The sequence below is a fragment of the Physella acuta genome, unplaced genomic scaffold (assembly GCF_028476545.2).
Source record: "Physella acuta isolate Inbredline_101_S28 unplaced genomic scaffold, ASM2847654v3 ptg000423l, whole genome shotgun sequence".
Taxonomy (NCBI): Eukaryota; Metazoa; Mollusca; class Gastropoda; family Physidae; genus Physella; species Physella acuta.
In genome coordinates this window covers 143,468-162,500 of record NW_026731942.1, presented here as the reverse complement: position 1 = coordinate 162,500, position 19,033 = coordinate 143,468, and the positions used below count along the sequence as shown (strand labels likewise).

Sequence of the window (19,033 nt, the reverse complement as noted above, 5' to 3'; positions counted from 1 at the left end):
GGAGTGATCTCCCCTTAACTTTCTCGAATATTTTTATATAACTTGGAATATAGACATGATTTTAAATTACATTAACTTTAAAAAATAGAATAGAATCTCATAGAAAAAAGAATTGCGCACCAAGCGAACGCCAAAACAAAATGTGCATAATAGTGCGCAATATTATTAGTACTTATATTATACTTGTATAAATTTACATGCGTTTTTTGAGAAATCGGAAATAGCGTAAATTAGTACTTCCTGTATACGGAAATTACTCAAAATTTGACAGAAGGTAGAGAATTAGATCTTTTACTTACATGTGAAATTTCATTCTATCTCAAATAGTACTCAAGTTATAGGCTTTTGAAAAATTCAAAGTAGAAAAAGTACCACTTCCGATTATCGGAAATCGCTCAAAAGTTGATCAGGATCCACGATTTTTATAAAATACTCATATATGAAATTTCATCAACCTAGCTGTAATGGTACTCAAGTTATCGTGTTTACACACGGACACACACACACACAGACAGACACACAGACATACGGACAAGATTGCAAAATTGTGTTTTTCCGTATCAGTGAGGTGTAAAACGTCGAGATCTGTGAAAAATCTCGATTTTTTTTTGCATGATTACAACACTTTCTTTATACTTCGTATATACGAGAAAGTAAAAAACAATGCCGTGTCAAGTATTATTAACGGAATCGAGAGTTTTAGCTTGCTATAATTAGTAGACATGCTCAGACTGTTTATACTTCTTCATAGTTGTTTTTTTTTTACTACTGACTGCGTATTATATAAATTATTTTTTATTCTATCGCTTTGTATTTTGTATTCTAAACATTTGTACTACCTAGAAAGGTAGTGTGCGTACAGTAACAACACAACACCCATGAACACATGTGACTTGGATTTGCTATATCTATCTACCCCCCCCCCCCCCCCCACAACAGGTTTTGCTGTAAACCCCACCCCCCCCCCCCCCCCCCCTAATACATACTGCCTATACCAAAATAATGAATAGAACAAATGCCCCTTAATCCCATGCCTAGGTTTCATGTAAACAGTCCATTCATTTCCGGGATTAAAATGGTGGGCTAGCTTCAATCTCAACCGACCCGCATGTCTGTATTGTGTAGTGTCGCGCAGTTGTTAGGCGAGATTTGGATTTTGGTTACTTCGGATTTAGCATTAGCTTAACTATCCAGTGCGTTGGATTCACCTATACAAAAGCTATATTTACCTTTGTGACCCAGCATAATCATTGCTTGTGTACTCTAATACATACTACTTATAATATATATATATATATATATATATATATATATATATATATATATATATATATATATACATATACCTATACCTACACCTACACCTACACCTACACCTACACGTACACCTACACCTACACCTACACCTACACCTACACCTACACCTCACCTACACCTACACCTACACATACACACACAAACATATATATATATATATATATATATATATATATATATATATATATATATATATATATATATATATATATATAGGACTACACGCTATGAGATTGAATGCAAGACGAGATGACCTAATGTTGTTACACATCCCCACAACCACTACGCCTCGCTGTTGACCGTTTAACTCAAGCCTATCCACGTCGCGCGCCATATTTACTCACCCCCCCCCCACCCCCCCCCCCCACCCCGCTCAACCCTCCCACTCCCAATCAAAACGCGCTCACGTGAAAATATTTAAATCAAAGCCGTCTGGTCAGTGCCTAGACAATCCATGGACGGAAGGATAAGAATCAGACGTGGATAAGAAACCGTCGTGGATAGTGGATAAGACTGACTGGTTTTCTTGTTACATCATCTATAGTGTTATCCATGGATTATCAACATATTTATATGTTTTGTTTTCCAGAAAGTTAATTCTTTAATAATTTTTTTTAATTTTGTTTGCATAAAACTGAAAATGTTTCTTTAAATTTAAATTGGATTGATGTTCGAAGTTTACATCAATCAAGTCAAATGTTGAAGAACTAGATCTAGATTCTAGTACATTTCACTTTTTCAATGTTGAGGACGCTGTGTTGTGCAGGTATGGAGCTTGGCACATATTTCAGATATAGACTACATTCGTAGCTCGTACATTTTTCTAAAGATACATTTTACACCTGAGATAATGAAAAAAACGTGGTCGGGGGTTGAATGGAGGGAAGTTTTGTAAACTTTGAAAAGCCACAATCTAGGTGCATTTTAGATAAACTATGCAAGAATTTTGGGGTTCGGGGTAAAATGCGAAACGTGAAATGGCGATGCGGTACAATGTCGAGAAAAAAATGCGAGATATCACCTTACTTGTGGCATTATGGATTTATAGCGAAACGCAATTTACGATATTTCTTTTGGTTATTAGATTTTTTGCTTGTTTTAATGCTTGTTTTAGGTTATTATTTGTGAGAAAATGATTGCCAAAAAAAAAAGTTGGCCTACATCGTAAATCAGTCAAAATTTCGCATACAACTTAATTCCCCCCCCCCTTCCCCCACCCACCCTGGAAGTAGGATAGAGACACCACAAACAAACATATTTGTATTATAAGTTTATTATTAGAGATTTACGTGTGTTAATAATTTATTTCTATATTTGATAAAAATACATATACATTCTACTTTCTATGCCCTATGAGCTTTTAGGCAGGGTTTCCTTGAAATATTTTTCCCCTAAAAAATGGCGAGGGGGGGGGGGGTCAAAGGGGAAGGAAACTGTAAGTATATATTTTCTATCCTAATCATTTATTTTGTCTAACCGCCGCCTCCACCTAAAAGATGCCTGAAAGAAACTCTGGTATTGTAATTGATTTTTTTTTTTACTTTAAAATTTTTTCGTTCACTTTAACGACGAAATAAACCTAACTGGCTTGCTTTTCCCCCAAGTTCATAAAGGTGAGCTAAGTTGTATATACAAAACACGTACACGACACTCTGTATATAAGTAGGCCCAGGGGAAAACCCATACGTTTTAGGATCGACTGATGGGAATACAAAGTTGGCTAGAAATAGTTCAAAGAAGTCTAGATATCCTTTATGAACATACCATTCGTGGATTTGCCATTTTATTGATAGAATATATATCATTTTTAGCTATAGATCTTTTTAAAGATTTTTTTAAAGACCAGCAGCTTGGCTGTTAAAAAAAATTAAATCAATGTTATAGATAACTTTTTGCAGACTTGAAGTCTTATGATCTAGTGATACGCTAACGTTTGGGTTCATGCATTAAAACTGCATGGGATACATCAGTGGCGTAGGCAGGGGGTTTAGGGGGGGGGGGTTATAACCCCCCCCCCTCCCCATAGACCCCTCGGTATATAGAAAAAGTATGAGAGGGGGGGTGCAAATCGGAAGTTTGAGGGGGGGGGGTGCAAATCAAAAGTTTGTCCCCGGGTAAAAATTGGAACCCCACCCCCCCCCCCCCCCCCATTGAGACGATCCTGGCTACGCCACTGGGATACATTATGTGTGTTTGTGATTGTCGTCACTTGCATGTAGGGGCGAACAGGAGTGGACAGGGGTGAGCAAAAAGTAAATTGTAAATTGTGTTGTTCCACAAGTCTGCTGAAGGTAATGAGGGCATGCTCGTTGACTAGTTGTTGGTAGTTAAGTTGTGTGTTGTTAGGTAGTTGGTAGTAGTGCTGTTGTTGGTTAGGTTGTTCGAGTAAAGTTGATAGTTGTTAGGTTGTTGGTACTTAGGTTTTGTGTAGTTTGCTTGTTGGTAGTTAGGTTGTGTGTAGGTAGGTCTTTGGTAGTTAGGTTGTGTGTAGGTAGGTTTTTGGTAGTTAGGTTGTGTGTAGTTAGGTTGTTGGTAGTTAGGCTGTGTGTAGTAGTGTTGTTGGTAGTTGGGTTGTTGGTAGTTGGGTTTTTGGTAGTTAGGTTGTTGGTAGTTTGGTTGTTGTTAGTTATGTTTTTGGCTGTTTGGTTGTTGGTAGTTTGGTTGTTGGTAGTTTGGTTGTTGTTAGTTATGTTGTTGGTAGTTTGGTTGTTGGTAGTTTGGTTGTTGGTAGATAGATTGTTGGTAGATAGGTTGTTGGTAGTTAAGTTCCTGATTCTGTTATAAAATCGAGTTCCTCGTTTAACTTCTACGTGTACTGGCATCGCTTCTTTACAAACATAAAAAAAAACGTTTGATCAACAGTTGGCATTTTCTTAAACAAATAAAAAAAAAACTTCAAAAATTTAAGCAAGTGATAAAACATGCGGATTGATATTTGACCGTACTTCTTAGCAGTTTGAAATAAAGGCGTTAACATACGCGAATTTAACAGTTTGAAATAAAAGCGTTAACATAAGTGTTTCGACATTTGGTGCCGTAGAATGATTTTAATCTCTCGCTTATGATGGCTGGCATGCCTCGCCTTATGCATTGGGTATTTGTTTTCTTCCAGAACCTTCTGTCTTGAAAACAGGCACGATTACATCAATTAAAACGGCGCGAGTTTAGAGGAGTGTTGTGCTTAGTTGAACAGAATTGTAATGATGTTCTTTAATCTATCTCCGGTACAAAGATGTATAAAAACAGCTTTATATACAACACGTTTATGAGTAAAGCTCTTAAAAAGATTTGTTACTGTAAAAGTAGTGTCTTGTTTTTTGTTTAGCTAAACTGACTTTTTTAATTTTAATATACTATTTTGTATCTAATATACTTTTGCCTTAGGTATTCGTTAAACCAATTGAATAAAAAATAAAAATGGGATTACCACATATTCATTTTTTATGGAACTGTTAATCATCCATTCCAGATAATAAAATTTATAAGGGTTAGTCACTAGTAAAGTAAATATAAAATGAACGATTCTTTGTGAATAGAATTTAAATAACAATTTCTCTATGTAAACAAAGTGAAATATTTAGTGAAGTAAATATAAAAATATAAAATGAACTTTTCATTGCGAATATAATTTAAACAACGATTTCACTAATGTGATCAAAACGACTTAGTAAAGTAAATAAAAAATGAACTTTTCTTTGCTAATAGAATTTAAACAATTTCTAATGTACCCAAAGTAACAGTGTGGATATGTTTACTGTAATGAAAACGTGTATTTGTAAATATTTTACTTGATAAACAGACCAAAAAAAATGATTGTGTTCGTTCAATGGATTTATCTTCATCTGAAAGTCAAAGACTTAACTCTTTACACTCTTACGTGCGCGACACGTTAAACTAAAACCCAACACCCCGTCTGTGATGGAGGACTCACCCACGTCAACAATGGACACGCCCACAACCATGGACCTCCTGGACGTCAACATCAGCTCCCAAGACAACGCCAGCAACGTGACCTTGTACCCGTTGTTCAAACAGGATCTTCCCATGATCCTTATCCAGGTCACGATGAACGGCGTGGTGGTCATTCTCTCCGTGCTGGGCAACCTCTCGGTGCTGTGTGTCGTCATCAAGGACAGCCGCTTCCATTCGGCGACCTACTTTTTCATCGCCAACCTGGCCGTGGCTGACCTACTTATGGCGGTCGTCTGCCAGCCCATTACGGTGGTTTCCAACATCGTCAACGGTAAGATAGTCATTGGGGTTCGTTTTCATCGTCTAAATCAGGGGTCTCCAAACTTTTCAGTCCAAGGGCCGCATTAACTATCAAATTTCAGTTCAGGGGCCAGTTTCTTCCAGGCATGTCTTTGATTTTTCTGGACAAAGTTCCTCAGCCATCACTAACAAACGTTGTTTCCATGGAACAAAAAGATCTCCGCGGGCCGGATGAGAGGACGTCGCGTGCCGCATCAGGCCCGCGGGCCGTAGTTTGGAGACCCCTGGTCTAAATCAACGGTAAGATAGTCATTGCGGGTTCTATTTCATCGTCTAAATCAACGGTTATATAGTCATTGGGGTTCATTTTCATCGTTTAAATCAACGGTAAGAAAGTCATTGGGGATTCTATATTAATAGTAGTGTATAATTTATTTTCTACTTTTTAGTGCATTAGTACATAAAAGCTTGTTATTAAAACGTTTTTTATGAAATTTTTTATAATATAAATCAACGGTAAGATAGTCATTGGGGGTTCTTTTTTATTGTCTAAATCAGGGGTCTCCAAACTTTTCAGTCCGAGGGCCGCATTAACTATTAAAGTTCAGTTCGGGGGCCAGTTTCTTCCGGGCATGTCTTTGATTTTTCTGGGCAAAGTTCCTCAGCCATCACCAACAAACGTTTTTACCGTGGACAAAAAGATCTCCGCGGGCCGGATTAGAGGACCTCGCGGGTCGCATCCGGCCCGCGGGCCGTAGTTTGGAGACCCCTGCTCTAAGCTAACTACTCAAACTACCTTCACGATTAGCTGTCAAATCCAGACTTTGGGCACACGTAACTGTCTAATCTAGACTTTGTGCACATGTAACTGTCTAATCTAGACTTTGTGCACATGTAACTGTAAGTGTTAGTCCCGAGAGTGCACCAAGGTGTAACACAGTTAACAGCGGTTTGCTCTCGTCTTTTGTTTGTTGGAAAATATCTCGCGCGTGGGACTTTTTTGTCAGGGGAAAAAACAAACAATGTTTTTTTCCAAGGGAGGTAATTATAAAATTAAAAGAGAAAAGAGAAAAAAAAAAGTAGTAATAATTTTTGAAACAAAAGCAAGTAAACAGACATTAGTATTAATTATAGAAAAATAAATTTTAAAAACGTCTTTAAAACATTTGGTGACTTATCACACAATATTAATTACAACTCCCAATAATTTGTTTTGCTAATCCAACAATCAAATGCAACTTATTTGCATTCAGCTGTAATATTTATACCAAGAAGATTAAATTAATGTGCTCACACACTATCGTTACCTCAGTGATCTTATGTAGGCGTATTTTTTTCAGGGATCATTTCTATAGTTGTTCTTGCCGGGTTGAGCAAAACCTAAATGCATAGAGTCCTCATTTCCATGCACTAGAAATGGACTATTCAAGCATCACGAAAGTCAACAATGGGGTTGCGCTCATTTTCGTTCCCTCTAGGTCAGAGGTCTCCAAACTTTTCAGTCCGAGGGCCACATTAACTATCAAATTTCAGTTCGGGGGCCAGTTTCTTCCAGAAATGTCTTTGAATTCTCTGGGCAAAGTTCCTCCGCCATCACCAACAAACATTTTTTTCCGTGGACAAAATGATCTCCGCGGGCCGGATGAGAGGACATCGCGGGCCGCATTCGGCCCGCGGGCCGTAGTTTGGAGACCCCTGGTCTAAATTAACGGTAAGATAGTCTTTGAGGTGTCTTTTTCATCGTCTAACTAAATCAACGGTATGATACTAGATAGTCATTGGGGATTCTATTTCATCGTCGTCTTAATCCATGGTAATCTTAGTTTCTCTCTCCACACCTTCTACATCAATAGTAGGTTTAAATTAGGATCGTCTGCTTCAATAAAGCAGGTTTTCCTAAGCTAAACTTGGCCGCAACCTCAAGTTTGATAAACAGTGTACCCATTCATACATCATGAGATGTAGCGCTATGATCCGCTCTACAGCAGGCTAAGAATATATTTGCCATGCTTATGATGGCATAAAGGAGACCGACGAACGCTATTTCTTTTCATTCACGGTCCGTCAGATTTAATTAAAAATGTAATTAATTTTAATCTAGATCGACTTATATAACAGAAAAAAAAAATGTCCCAAATATTAAGCTTAATACACGGTATACAAGCAATCCAATTACAACGTGTATCTCAATTTCACGCAGGCAGTTTCAGCATTTGATAAACACACGAAACACGACCAATGATGTTATTTTAAAATTAAAATAGAGTAAACAAATTTTGAATAAGGGAAATAAATTACGGGAGCGAAGACCGTTGATCCATTTCATATCCATGTTCCACTTCGTATCCATGATCCACTACTTTAAAATGATCCACTTCGTTGCAATGATCCACATCGTTACAATGATCCACTTCGTTGCAATGATCCACATGATCCACATCGTTACAAGGATCCACTTCGTTGCAATGATCCACATGATCCACATCGTTGCAATGATCCACATCGTTACAATGATCCACATGATCCACATCGTTACAATGATCCACATCGTTACAATGATCCACATGATCCACATCGTTACAATGATCCACATCGTTACAATGATCCACTTCGTTACAATGATCCACATGATCCACATCGTTACAATGATCCACATCGTTACAATGATCCACATGATCCACATCGTTACAATGATCCACTTCGTTGCAATGATCCACATGATCCACATCGTTACTATGATCCACTTCGTTACAATGATCCACTTCGTTACAATGATCCACATCGTTACAATGATCCACTTCGTTGCAATGATCCACATCGTTACAATGATCCACATCGTTACAATGATCCACATCGTTACAATGATCCACATGATCCACATCGTTACAATGATCCACATCGTTACAATGATCCACTTCGTTGCAATGATCCACATGATCCACATCGTTGCAATGATCCACATCGTTACAATGATCCACTTCGTTACAATGATCCACTTCGTTGCAATGATCCACATCGTTACAATGATCCACATCGTTACAATGATCCACTTCGTTACAATGATCCACATCGTTACAATGATCCACTTCGTTGCAATGATCCACATGATCCACATCGTTGCAATGATCCACATCGTTACAATGATCCACATCGTTACAATGATCCACTTCGTTGCAATGATCCACATGATCCACATCGTTGCAATGATCCACATCGTTACAATGATCCACATCGTTACAATGATCCACATGATCCACATCGTTACAATGATCCACATCGTTACAATGATCCACATCGTTACAATGATCCACATCGTTACAATGATCTACATCGTTACAATGATCTACTTGATGAACAGAAAAACTCTACTACATCTGTTCTGTTAACTGTAAAGACTGAAACAGTGACTTGATTTGAAATAGTTAGTCCAGGCATTGTTGTGTCATACCAAATTTTTTACCATCTTTGGAATTTGGAAACAATCAAATCTGTTGTTTTTTTTTTAATCGTAATTAAAACTGTTATCTTTTCTTTAATTTTATTTTAATGTTTTTTCATCAACATTTAAATCTAAGACTTCAGGGTCTTTGCGACCCATGGGTTAAGAAATAATTGCTATTAGTCGTGTTGTTTTGTTGACCTTAAATTAAAACTATCGCGACGTAGGTAGAAAACACAAAGTTTTATCTTTTACAGAACGAACACGGATAGCTTCCCTTGTGTAACTTGAATGTAACTGCTCTCCCCTAGATTGTAATAACAGTCTGCAATTAATTTACTACTCTAGATAAACTTTGTGGTAAAATTGCCATGAATAAACCTAATCTTAACATAACATTCAATGGCTGTAAAGAAATAAATAAAACATAACATTCTCGGACCCTACAAGATAAACATATTTTTAAGACCGTATTGAATAAACAAATCTTAACATACCATTCTATGTCTGAAAATGATTAAACAAAATCTTAACATATCATTAAAGGAACATAACTGAATAAACAAATCTTAACATAACAATCTATGACCATTTTGAACAAACAAATCTTAACAAAACATTAACTGAACGTATATTAATAAACAAAATCTTACCATTCTATGAATCATATTTAATAAACAAATCTTAATATACCAATCTATGACAATTTCGAACAAACAAATCTTAACATAACATTCTATGTCTGAAAATGATTAAACAAAATCTTAACATATCATTAAAGGAACATAACTGAATAAACAAATCTTAACATAACAATCTATGACCATTTTGAACAAACAAATCTTAACATAACATTAACTGAACGTAAATAAATAAACACAATCTTAACATTTTATGAATCATATTTAATAAACAAATCTTAACATAACATTCTAAGACCATTTCGAACAAACAAATCTTAACATAACATTTTTTGTCAGTAGATGAATAAATAAAAAAAAACCTTAACATACCATTAAATGAACGTATATGAATAAACAAAATCTTAACACTTTATGAATCATATTGAATAAACAAATTTTAACATACCAATCTCTGATCTAACTAAATAAACGATCCTCAACATATTCAATGTATTTACCTAATTACACAAAGCTCAACCTAACATTTAATTACATTGTTAATTGCATCCGTTTTTCTATGGTTCATCTAGGTGTAGATGTATGAACTAATGAGCTGACCAGACAAGTGACACTCCCACTACGTACCCCCCCCCCCCCCCTCCCCGGGACGTATGATAACGCTTAGCTTTTATCCAACTGTCAGTTTAAAATAAAACACTTAGGATGAATGTGATCACGTCAAATGGTTTTGATAAGTTATAAGCATAATAATAAAAACAAAGCTTTATTAAAACAGTGTCATACCGTACTTTGACTAAGTTACGAAGTTAAACGCGATTACGAAACTTGATTGAATGTTTTATAAAATAAACATTCTTGATCATAGCGTCCAATGAGAAAGGAGGGGATCGGAACAATATTTGTTTATTTAACTGAATATTTTTCCTCTCTATAAAAACAGTTTACAAATAAAATAAAAATTAACCTAATTTTGTTGGCTGATTTTATTTTAGCTAGAATCATGTATAAATGTTTTGATAGGCAAGTGTGTTTTCCAAAACTTCCTTACTACACAAAACATAATATCAACTTCTAAACTACTCAACCCAAAGAAATTATGTTTGCAGATATGATTACAAAAGGGATGTTCCTTCAAATGGTGCATCTAGCATCTATTTACCATACAACCTTACTTGAAACAATGGGATGTTAATGGGCTGCTGCTACTGTTACTGGATGGGTATTTGGGGAACAGGGCATTACCCCCTCCGTCAATTACCCCCAAGATACCCCCTCCCACCCCCCACCCCGAGTATCTACCTCCCCCCTGTTAGTTTTAGGCAGAGGTTAATGCTTAGATTTAGTCTTTTTCTTAAGGTTTGGATTAAGGTAATGACATAGGTATAGAGTTAAATTAAGAATCAGGATTCTTGTCCTATACCCGTTTTTTTTTTATTGTGTGGCTGTTCCATATAAGGTTGAATTAAAAAAAAAACCATACTAATCGAAATAAATTCAGGACTTAAAGTACGACCGTTCCTACTTTAAAGTGGACAGATCATGTTTTGTCGACCAATTAAAATAAATTATGTCAGACACGTGTCGTCCCAACCCACTTCCTCATTCACTTCTAGGATTTCAATTAACAATTAACTTTTAATTAACTAATGGTCTTACGTTACTATGTGTTTCCTTTGTGACCGACTTTACTTGTTGAAAAAACCAATGTAAGTGTTATTGTTTATCTAAGTGAACGCAGTTTTCGCAGTTAAACTATCATCAACACATTAAAGATATATATATATATATATATATATATATATATATATATATATATATATATATATATATATATATATCTTTCTGAAACAACAACAGCTTTAATATCTTAACCCAGGGGTCTCCAAACTTTTCAGTCCGAGGGCCGCATTAACTATCAAATTTCAGTTCGGGGGCCAGTTAATTCCAAACATGTCTATGATTTTTCTGGGCAAAGTTCCTCAGCCATCACCAACAAACGTTTTTCCGTGGACAAAAAAGATCGCCGCGGGCCGGATGAGAGGACCTTACGGGCCGCATCCGGCCCGCGGGCCGTAGTTTGGAGACCCCTGTCTTAACCCATCACTTTCTGATCCGTCCTACATGTATAGGTCTAAATATTTTAATTGTGTTTTTTTTTCATATCTATCTTTAAAAGTAAAGTTCCCTTTTAATTATAACGGTCTTTGGGGCAAGTGATAGTCTACATGTTTCTGTGACATCGGCGTATGAAGGGATAGTGTGGTCAGCACTGTGCGGCCATTACGTTCCCTAATGGGTCCCCAATAGGGTGAACTTAGCGACCTTCAACTGACTTGAACGTGGATTCTAGAGACTGTCAGGCTAACAATCTATCGCTCTACCAATTTGCCACGCCGTCCTCTTATCTATCATTATTGAATTATGTATATATATATATATATATATATATATATATATATATATATATGTTGAAATAAAAAAAAATTCGCTTATTAGAACAGAAATAAACTAACTAATCACATTATGTATTATTCAACATGAAACCAAACTCTCGAAATAGTTTTCTAGATATTCCGGGTAAGATTTTTTTATGTGCGCACCAGAAGAAACGAATCTGGATTCAACATTTATCCATCCATAAACTACGCTGGTCTGATGCTCACTGTTGTGTTGGTTAGTGACGTAGTGAGCAGTCCAGACGGATGACCTTTACACGACGGCCATCGAGGGAGGAATAAAAATTGCTTTGTGTTAGTGTAGATGTCCTGATTAGACTGATATAAGAGCCGAAGCTGTGATGCGAAAATGAATATGTGAAAACAAATATTAATATGCTGGAGTATTAAATTTATTAAAAATAATTTAATAAATACCGTAATTTAATTTGAAGCACAGAAACCAAATTCGATCAATGTTGTTGTTTTTTACGCCCACGTAAAATATATTGTTATTTAAATAAAGCGGGAGTTATCTCCCTTAAACTCTCATGTATTCGTTTATTGCGTTAACTGTTGGGATGGTAATTCCAGTTGTAAAGGGCTATGAAAATATAGAAGTTGGTGCTTTTTGAGAATTGTTTTTTTTCTCTCTCATAATTATTGCAATCATCTGAAACCCGTGTTTTAAATTAGCAAATCTTTGAAAGTTAAAAAAATAAAAGGAAATGATGTTAAGTAGCCTACTCGTTTTGCTTTCGCGAAATTTCTGAAAAAGCTGAAAGGTATTGCCAATAGCATTTCTGATATGAAATTTCGTCCACTGAACTGAAAAGTTTCTCTAGAAATTACTCGGTAATTCATAATTTGTATTATCATTTTTTCTCTTTAAGTGCCTTTAAGCAGCTTATTTTAAGAACCTGTCGATTATATGTGTTTCTCGAACAGCGAGTAGTGATTTTTTAAAAAATCCCTTGAATCATCATTTAATTACGCATTTGCATTTGCATGTGTTTTTTATTATTTTTTTAAAATAAAATTGTAATTAGACGTTTTGTATTAGATATATGTATAAATAAACCATCTTAAATGAATGAAAAAAGGCTACAAGTAAGAAAGAAGTGTTACTATTGTAAATCTATATCAGTCCTCACAAGCAGAGTTTCTTCCAGGCATCTCTTCGGGGGGGTCAAGCCCCCCAGAAAAATTTTTACCCCCCCCCCCCCCCCGAACGAAATGAAATTTATATAATTTATATAGAAAAGATATAATTTTAACAGTGTCCGCCCCCCCCCCGAAGAAAGCCTACCGCCCCCCCCCCCGAAAATTTCAAGTGCCCCCCCCTCCCCCCGGAGAAAAAAGTCTGGAAGAAACACTGCTCACAAGCGGATGATGAAAACTGTAATACTAAAGCGAACATGCAAGGCAAACTGACGCTGTAAATTACATGTCTGGGGAAAAAAGTTTAATCATTAACTAACCTATCATCTCTATAGCTCGAATACACCAGATTTACTACCCCAACCCTTACCATTATAAGCAAATGTGGATAAAAGTTTAAGGGGAGCCCACTCCCGCTTTACTATTAATCTTATTATTATTATTATTTTATTTTTATTATTATTTTAGTAACCGTTAAAAGCATGTGTGCACGTCTGAAGGTTTTCTTTGAAGATTTATTTGATGGTACAAAAATTATACTCTTCTGTTTTCTAGAACAAATGTAAAAAAGGAAAAAAGAAAAAAGAAAATATTATACATTCGTGAAAGATCATTAGAATTCAGCTGGTTTAAAATTTACAAAAAAATTCTAACTCAACCTGCAAGCAAGAGAAATTCTCAAATGTGTTTTCACTTAGTTGCCTCAGTATACTGAACTAAATATATCTTAAACTATCTCACTCCACAACCATCCCCCACACTCTCCTGTGGATAAGTACTAATTTGTCGAAGGTTCATTAAGTGTTGATTAACGAAATAATGATCCCTTCAGACAGATGACATTCACACTACGACCACCTGGGGATGAAAGAAATTGCTTTGTTTTTATTTAGATGTCTGGATCAGACACGTTTAGAGTAACGATTAAAACAGAATAATAGAAGAATGATTTTATTATTTTAAGGTAACTAATTGGAAATGATGCTATATTTATTCGGGTTAGAGGTTTGTGGGTTAGGTATAAAAATGTTGGAGTAGGTCAGTTGGTTAAATGTTGGTGTAGGTCAGTTGGTTAAATGTTGGTGCAGGTCAGTGTCGTGGGGTAGTTGGTTAAATGTTAGTGTAGGTCAGTTGGTTAAAATTTTGGTGTTGGGCAGTTGGTTTAAATGTTGGTGTAGGGATGTTGGTTTAAATTTTGGTGTAGGTCAGTTGGTTAAATGTTGGTGTAGAGATGGTTAAATGTTGGTGTAGGTCAGTTGGTTAAATGTTTGTGTAGGGTAGTTGGTTAAAATTTTGGTGTTGGGCAGTTGGTTTAAATGTTGGTGTAGGGATGTTGGTTTAAATTTTGGTGTAGGTCAGTTGGTTAAATGTTGGTGTAGAGATGGTTAAATGTTGGTGTAGGTCAGTTGGTTAAATGTTGGTGTAGGGTAGTTGGTTAATTTGTTGGTGTAGGTCAGTTGGTCAATTGTTGGTGTAGGGTATTTGGTTAAATGTTGGTGTAGGTCAGTTGGTTAAATGTTGGTGTGGGGTAGTTGGTTAAATGTTGGTGTGGGGTAGTTGGTTAAATGTTGGTGTGGGATAGTTGGTTAAATGTTGGAGTAGGTCAGCTGGTTAAATGTTGGTGTGGGTCAATGGTGTGGGGTAGTTGGTTAAATGTTGGTGTGGGGTAGTTTGTTAAATGTTGGTGTAGGGTAGTTGGTTTAAATGTTGGTGTAGGGTAGTTGGTTAAATGTTGGTGTAGGTTAGTTTGGTTAAATGTTGGTGTAGGGTAGTTGGTTTAAATTTTGGTGTAGGTCAGTTGGTTAAATGTTGGTGTAGTGTAGTTGGTTAAATGTTGGTGTAGGTCAGTTGGTTAAATGTTGGTGTAGGGTAGTTGGTTAAATGTTGGTGTAGGTCAGTTGGTTAAATGTTGGTGTAGGGTAGTTGGTTAAATGTTGGTGTAGAGATGGTTAAATGTTGGTGTAGGTGAGTTGGTTAAATGTTGGTGTAGGGTTGTTGGTCAATTGTTGGTGTAGGGTATTTGGTTAAATGTTGGTGTAGAGATGGTTAAATATTGGTTTATGTAAGTTGGTTAAATGTTGGTGTAGGGTAGTTGGTTAATTTGTTGGTGTAGGTCAGTTGGTCAATTATTGGTGTAGGGTATTTGGTTAAATGTTGGTGTAGAGATAGTTAAATGTTGGTGTAGGTGAGTTGGTTAAATGTTGGTGTAGGGTTGTTGGTTAAATGTTGGTGTAGGTCAATTAGTCAATTGTTGGTGTAGGGTATTTGGTTAAATGTTGGTGTAAGTCAGTTGGTTAAATGTTGGTTTAGGGTTGTTGGTTAAATGTTGGTGTAGGTCAGTTGGTTAAATGTTGGTGTGGGGTAGTTGGTTAAATGTTGGTGTAGGTCAGTTGGTTTAAATGTTGGTGTAGGTCAGTTGGTTAAATGTTGGTGTGGGGTAGTTTTGGTTAAATGTTGGTGTAGGGTAGTTGGTTAAAATTTTGGTGTTGGGCAGTTGGTTTAAATGTTGGTGTAGGGTAGTTGGTTTAAATGATGGTGTAGGTCAGTTGGTTAAATGTTGGTGTAGGTCAGTTGGTTAAATGTTGGTGTAGGTCATTTGGTTAAATGTTGGTGTGGGGTAGTTTTGGTTAAATGTAGGTGTAGGGTAGTTGGTTAAATATTGGTGCAGGTCAGTTGGTTAAATGTTGGTGTGGGGTAGTTGGTTAAATGTTGGTGTAAGTCAGTTGGTTAAATGTTGGTGTAGGTCAGTTGGTTAAATATTGGTGTAGGTCAGTTGGTTAAATATTGGTATAGGGTAGTTGGTTAAATTTTGACTTAGGACAGGTAATCACTCTAGTCAGTCAGTTAGTCAAATCCTTACCAAAGCGTTAGTGAATTACGTGTCTGAGTTGTATTGGTTATATCACATGTTACTACTCACTTAAGAGTGATTTACTATTCCTATAGTAAATAAACCATGCTATTAACGTGTTGTAAAGTAGGCATTTATTTTTATCCTATTGTTGTGAGCCTCTAGTCTAAGGATAGTGTAAAATGAACCGCAAGTGTAAGCTGGTAAAGTATAAGCAGACACGCTCAATTTACATACATATTCCTTCCTGCTTCTCCTTCCACAATCCTTCTTTACGATTGCTTTACTCAACACATTCCACACAGACCTCGATTAATGTAGTTGTTGTCGTTAGCTTTTTCTAGCTGCAATATGAGACCAATTTCAGCGAACGTCGTAGAAAACAGAAAACAGACAAACATGATTATAAAACCACAGACATACATTGTTTTACACAGAGCTGCAGCATAGCCAGCCTACTCGACGCCGGTGGCTAAATTTAGATTTCGCTGTTACTAAATTTACATATTTATTAGAAAGGGCTACTGATTTTGCCACCCACTCCTTATTAGAATGAGTGTATGTATGTATGTGTGTTTGTGTGTATGTATGTAGTTTCGGTGGTACGTGGTATATAAGCTTCTAGCCTCGTATTTCCGGCATTCCCGCTCTTTTACTAATACATAAAATACATTTATTTTAGTTTTACAATTAGCAAAGCGGTAATGTACCTTCTCCCATATGTCCATGCTGTAGATGCAGTAGAGTTCATCTGATTCAATACCTACGAATACGGAGGGATACTAAGCTTAGTTGGCTATATTTCCCCCCGACTTGAGGTGGGTACCCGATACAGCTGATTGGACTCAGAGATGGCCCACCGTTGCAAGGCATTCATTCAAGCCACAAAACTTGTTAGAGATCGAAAGAGCGTTGTTATTAGTAAAACAAAAATTTCTCTTTAGACTCGGCGATCTTTTGAGCAGATGAAGTAGAGTTCATATGTTTATTGACCTCGGCATACCAAGGGATAATTGTTATTACCAATTACCATTAGTAATTTAGTTAATTGTCTTCAATGAATGGCAAAAAAAAGTATGATAACCCAAAGAAAAGTAATACATTTCTTGCTTTCACATATGTATAGTCTTAGTTAAGCCATACCTATAATCATTAAAATAATTTTTGTGAAGAAAAGAAAATTAACTGGTTGTTTAAATCTTAGGCTATTTACACGTTTTATTTGTGCAGTCTGGGAAAGATCAAAGCTTTCATTTTCTAAGATGAAAAACATCTTTCACCTTCCACTTTTCACCGTATTTTAAATTTTAAAAATTAAATCCCAAACTTTTAACGGGGTATGGTTAGCCCACGCTATAATTACCTAACAGCTAATTGGCGGAACGTCTAGCGAAACGAAAGCTTGATTAATGACGTCCTCATTATGGTTTCATAATCAGACAGTGATGCAAGGGAGGGTGGACATTGCAAAGATGTGGGTAGCCGGCTATATGCATTGAGCTGTTGGTCTTAAAAATGTATTCAAGACATTTTTGTCCGAACTGCTGGCGGCAGGTTTGTGGAAGGGAATTGGGGTCTGGTACTTGATTCTTTTGGAGTCCTGTCTATAATCAAGTAAATATATATATATATATATATATATATATATATATATATATATATATATATATATATATATATATATATATATATATATATATATATATATGTATATGTATATGTATATATATGTATATGTATATATATATATACTCTTCCACGTGTGATGCGTTGAGTTAGTTCCAAGCGAGGATATATTACCACTAATACAAATATACAAATATATTTTTCTAATTAAAGAATCTGCCTGCTAACTACCAGAGACACTACCTTCACTGTCATGGAGAATAGTTTGATAATAAGCTCTGCGTTAAACCAGGTTTAAAGTTAATAACGTTTCTTAAACTCTTTTGAAAGTGGGCGCATTTATTAAAAATAATTTTACGCTTTTTAAGCCGACCTTTCTCCCCCATTTCCTATTATAAAACATGCACTTAAAAAGATAGAATTTATCTTTCTTTTTTTTGAAAAATCGTAAATCTAACAAAAACTAACATGATTTTAATCACTACCTTCATTTAAAGAACAAAAAAGAAAACACGCTGCGACTGTTTATCATTCAACACCTTCCTTTTCCCTCCTCATGTACTCAAAACGTCCCCCACATCACATTAACTTAGAAACATAATTGAAATATCTCGAAACTTAAAAATCCAACAACCTGTCTGTCGATACATGGGATTACTTGGAGACGTGGCTGTTTCTGGCATTGCTCTGTCTCTTGGACTCACCCATCCATTACTGTGCATGCAGGTTTTATTGAGCCGTAGAACTGGTTGTGACCTACTTACCAGCCCTATACATAACACAAAACGTCTAATTTTAGCATTTGTTTAAACCTGAAAATTTTAAAAATTAATCGTTTAATTAAATGCACGATTCAATGATGTGTGGAAAATAAACATTGAAAGTGCATTTGGTTTAGGTGGAATGTGTTGAAGGGGCATAGGCTTAAAACGTGTTATGAAATACATTTTGGATTAAAGAAATAATAATAAGATATTTGATATTATAAGCAGCATCAATGTTGTATACTTCGCCCCATTACTGGATATAACTACAAAATTTGTGTGAACGTATTAAGTCATCGTGTCTTCCTAATTACGCTTTTTACAAAATAATTTGCAATCAAACATATCAAATAAGAGTATATATATATATATATATATATATATATATATATATATATATATATATATATATATATATATATATATATATATACAGGGCCGGCGCTTCCTATAAGGCGAACTAGGCGGCAATCCATCAGGGTGCGCAAAAAGCAAAAAAGTGTAATCTCCAATAGTAAAATGTACCTAAGAATGAATAACTTTTATAACATTATATAAACTTTAAAGTTTAGGGTAATATACCA

General features: G+C 35.8%; 1 protein-coding gene across 1 annotated transcript in view; it reads left to right on the top strand.

Moving 5' to 3' along the window:
• Positions 1–4,973: 4,973 nt before the first annotated feature.
• LOC131942746 (neuropeptide SIFamide receptor-like) overlaps positions 4,974–19,033 on the top strand; it is a 47,965-nt gene continuing 33,905 nt past the window's right edge. Inside the window, exon 1 of the mRNA XM_059302664.1 lies at positions 4,974–5,560. Within this exon, the coding sequence (XP_059158647.1) occupies positions 5,236–5,560 (325 nt within the window). The 5' untranslated portion in view covers positions 4,974–5,235. The remainder of the gene's footprint in view (positions 5,561–19,033) is intronic.